The sequence below is a fragment of the Corylus avellana genome, chromosome 9 (assembly GCF_965113065.1).
Source record: "Corylus avellana chromosome 9, dhCorAvel1.hap1.2, whole genome shotgun sequence".
NCBI lineage: Eukaryota > Viridiplantae > Streptophyta > Magnoliopsida > Fagales > Betulaceae > Corylus > Corylus avellana.
Window position 1 is genome coordinate 19,505,444 of NC_142498.1, and position 4,135 is coordinate 19,509,578.

Sequence of the window (4,135 nt, forward strand, 5' to 3'; positions counted from 1 at the left end):
ACTGAAGGTAACAATAACAATAAAAATCTGGTCACAACAAAGTTACTTGAGTTAATAATTATACACTTTTTTTTACAAGTAATTTTACATAATCATAAGAATGCATTTTATTCTACATTAATTCTAACTCTATCTAATTATAAGAATGCATTTTTATAAGTAATTCAATATTATGATTGTCTACTATTGGCTTGATGCAGGATACTTCAAAGGGAATAATGATAATTTTCTTTTGATAATTAAGTAATATATCTGTGGGTACTGTGTGTGTGTAAGTATTTTTCCACCCAGATAAACAAATGTCATTGGAAACAAGAGAAGGGATAAAACTGAAGTTCATAAATCAACTCATTTGCATGCATATCTAGAAGAAGCCAATGTACTCTTAACTTCTTAATGAGATGTCATTAGTTTATGCTGTGCACAATTTTGTCTGATCCTATTCTCCTTAATATCTGAAATAACATGAGCAAAGCAGGATATGTGTTATAGGAAGGCAATAGTAAATACAATTTTAAATAGAATAGAATGACAGAAAAGAATATATGTGATCAGCCCATTGATGAGGCTCCATAGCCGACCCTGATTTAATTAGGATTAAGGCTTAATTAGGATTCCACTAAAGGGTGTTAGATCTGTTAGCTTGTTCGAGAGGTCACGGGGGTAATCATTCAGTTGTGGATATATGTGTGGAGACAAGCCTTGTTGTGCTTGATGTGAACCATATGGAGAGAGCAAAATGCAAGATGTTTTGAAGACCATGAAAAGTCGCAAGACTATCTCAACAACATTTTGGTCAAATCCTTTTTAAATTGGACGGGGCTTTTAATATTTCCTATTTTTCTACTTTATCTCAATTTGTAAAATTTTGTTCTTCTTTGCACTTGGGGCCTTTCTTTGTATACATATTGTCTACTAGGGTTGCGTCCCTCTACGTCTTTTAATGAAATAATTTATTTATCAAAAAAAAAAAAAAAAAAAAGGATTAAGGCTTAATTAAATTGAATTGAATTGTTCTCTCAGTAATGGGTTTCCCCTTTAAACTTCTTTCTTGTCTAATAGAATCTAAGTGGTACATTATCTAAGACATGTTAACATACTTGAGCAAACATAAGCAATGTATCAGCTTCGAACTTTTTGGTTGAAAAGTGTCACGTGCCATGCACGTACGTGACGTGGGTTCCGTCACCAAAATAAACGGATGGGGGCTTTGTGTTAAGGTCTGAAACTTTGGGGGTCTTGTGTCAATTTTTAAATATTGGGGGCAAAATTGCATATATATATATATATATATATATATATATATATATATATATATATAATTCAGTTGAAAATCACTATATATGCTAAAACATAAGAACTTGCTTATCACCGTATTAAATCACTATTTTTGTTAGTTTTTTTTAAAGATGAACAATGACACGTAAGCTAATAACATTTTGACACATGGATGTTATTGAGTCAGCACCAATTAATTTTTTTACCACATCATTTTGAATGGCATAAAAAAAAAAATAATAATAATAATAATTTTGTTTTACGAATTGAACTACCTAGTTATTTGTTGTCAACTCATGAGAGCACCAGCCTAGCTACCTTGTGTCATTCATTAATTAAGTTTCACTTGAATGATTAAACCTAATGACAAACAATATATTTCAACTACTACAACCCGTCAACCACCGTTATGCCATAAGCTATATATATATATATAGAAACAAATTAAAAATTAACTTATACATTGTAACCATGTGACCATTTTAATATTAGACAAATTTTCTGGTTCCCTTTCACATAAGCTCCACATAAAGTTTTCAAGCATAGAGGTGTCTCAGCTTCAATCCCTTCAATTCTGCTACGAATCTTTACATCTTTTAAGTAATGTTTCCAACATTTGACATCCTTAGAGTTGCAACAACTTAGATCTTCTTTGCTCAAAAGTGTCTCATAGAAATACTGCAAACCAAATAAGTAAATTAATGATAATTAGAATTATAAACTACTACATATGTTTGTTAATGTGCAAACCAAATAAGTAAATTAATGACAATTAGAATCATAAACTACTACATATGTTTGTTAATGTGTGCATTGAGGATTTTTTTGTGTTTTGAGCTTTGAATTACGTGTTAATGTATTTTTTCCATACAAAATTTTAACAAACATGCTAACCTTGTTGACTTATCTATATGTCTACATTAATTATTAGAGTAATGTTAGAATTCTATATGTATAAATGGCTGTACCTTTATGATTAATTCAGGATCTTTTAATGCAATTATAGTGAGAGGGCGGCAAATCTGAAGCAAATTGTGCAAAATATCTGCATAAGTAGATGATGATGATGGTGACTGTAAATCTAGCTGCAATTGCTCAACTTTATATGGCAAGGGCTCAACTTCATAGGGCAAGGGCAATCGATCTTCGAATACCGGCTTAAAGTAATTAATACAAGGCGAACACAAAAGATAAAGAAAGAGGTGAGATAGAGGTACTTAATTGAAAAAGATTAATTGATTACCAAAAAAATAAATGAAAAAGACAAAAAACTAAATAGTCGTACTATCTTGTACCTACAAGATTTTTAGGGATAGAAATCTGAATTGCATTGAGCTCGCGAGAAATTTCCTTAAACTAATGAAACAATGCAAATCAACATGATATTTTAGATTGATATGAGCCTTAGAGCAACCGGGGGCAGTTTTTACCAATAACATGGCTCCTGGTTCTACTCCACCACTATATTCGAAGAAGATCAAATTTGGAGCATCAATTTCAACCTTCACCAATGGACGCATGAATAAGCACTCAACAAAGCTGAATCTCTCTAGCCGGTTACTTGAGATCTTGATCGCCTTCAAGATACGACATCGTTTCACATGCAAGTTCTTGAGAAGGGGAAACTTTGATATCAAGTCATGGAACCGTTGATCTGTCATTGTGGTATCATATGTTATTGATAAAGTTTCTACATTTTTTTAAGCACCCATTTTGATCTTAATATTATTCTCCGAACCATAACCGTAGTGAAAAATTTTAAGACTTGGTGCGTCGATATCAACTTCCTCCCGTGCTCGCCATGCAAAAATTGTAAGCTCCTTCAGATTACAAAGACCAGAAACCCTAATTTTCTTTAACTGTATCGGATTGCTACCCTTTAGAAGGGCGAGATTCTCAATAAAAGGAAATTTAAAAATTATATCTGGTAAGGTCTGTTCTTTCAAATTTACACTGCAAAGGGAAAGCTTTCGCAAAGAAAAAAACCTTGTATTAGTTGTAAATATAGGCGGCATCGTGATTCCCATCAGACACAAGGTGTGGAGTGATTTGGAAGCAAAAATTGCTGGAGGCAAATCATACTTATAAATCCGAATCTCTAGTTCTTGAACCTGCTTTTCTAAAGAAATTTCTATCCATCTGTCAACCACAGGAACAAGCTCAGGAGCACCTTCTATACTTGCAAAAATAGTTAACTTTTGCATGCCCGTCTCGTCCCTATGAAACCTTTGAATGGTATTGTCGAAGAACTTGATGTACCTCCTCCTTTGATGAAATCGTTGAGAATAGCTATGTAGGTTGATTTTGAAATTAGGGTAGGAAGAACTTACGCGGCGCCATGCTCGGGACAACAACTTGGTTTGCACGACATCTTTTGTGGGCATGAAAGACAGGATATGATGGAGAAGGTGATCGGGCAATTCTGAGATCCGATCCAAACCACCAATTCCCGGCTCGTCCATTCTCGATCTACAGTTTAATTTGATGGGTTGATGCATCCTTCCGGCTTCCATAGGATTTTTAGAGAGGCTAGGTCGTTAATATAAACTATATATATATATATATATATATATATATATATATGGGAGATAGTTCCTACAAAAGTAGTAGAAGTTCTAGTTAATGTAGAAGTAGGAGTTGTAATTCACGTAGGAGTGCGAGTGTACGAAAAAGGAATATTGTTCAATGAGTATAGATATTCGGCAGACCCGGGGTCGTCCCAGTGTCTGCCCAATATCTGACGTGGCCTTGTGCCTCATTCTAATTTTTTTTTTAAGGTTAGAAAGAGTCCTGCTATGCGGCTGCCAAAGGCAACCTAGCGTAGGACATATATTAAAAATAATAATAATAAAAATTT

The 4,135-nt window shown here is 33.6% G+C and overlaps 1 protein-coding gene across 1 annotated transcript; it reads right to left on the reverse strand.

Moving 5' to 3' along the window:
• Positions 1-2,978: 2,978 nt before the first annotated feature.
• Positions 2,979-3,740, reverse strand: LOC132191034 (putative F-box/FBD/LRR-repeat protein At4g03220). The gene has a single exon (XM_088510818.1). The coding sequence runs from the start codon at positions 3,738-3,740 to the stop codon at positions 2,979-2,981; it is 762 nt and encodes a 253-aa protein (XP_088366944.1).
• Positions 3,741-4,135: the final 395 nt, after the last annotated feature.

What these genes read in the sequence shown, in the direction of transcription:
- LOC132191034 (XM_088510818.1), bottom strand. Translation starts at nt 3,740, where the DNA reads ATGGACGAGCCGGGAATTGGTGGTTTGGATCGGATCTCAGAATTGCCC.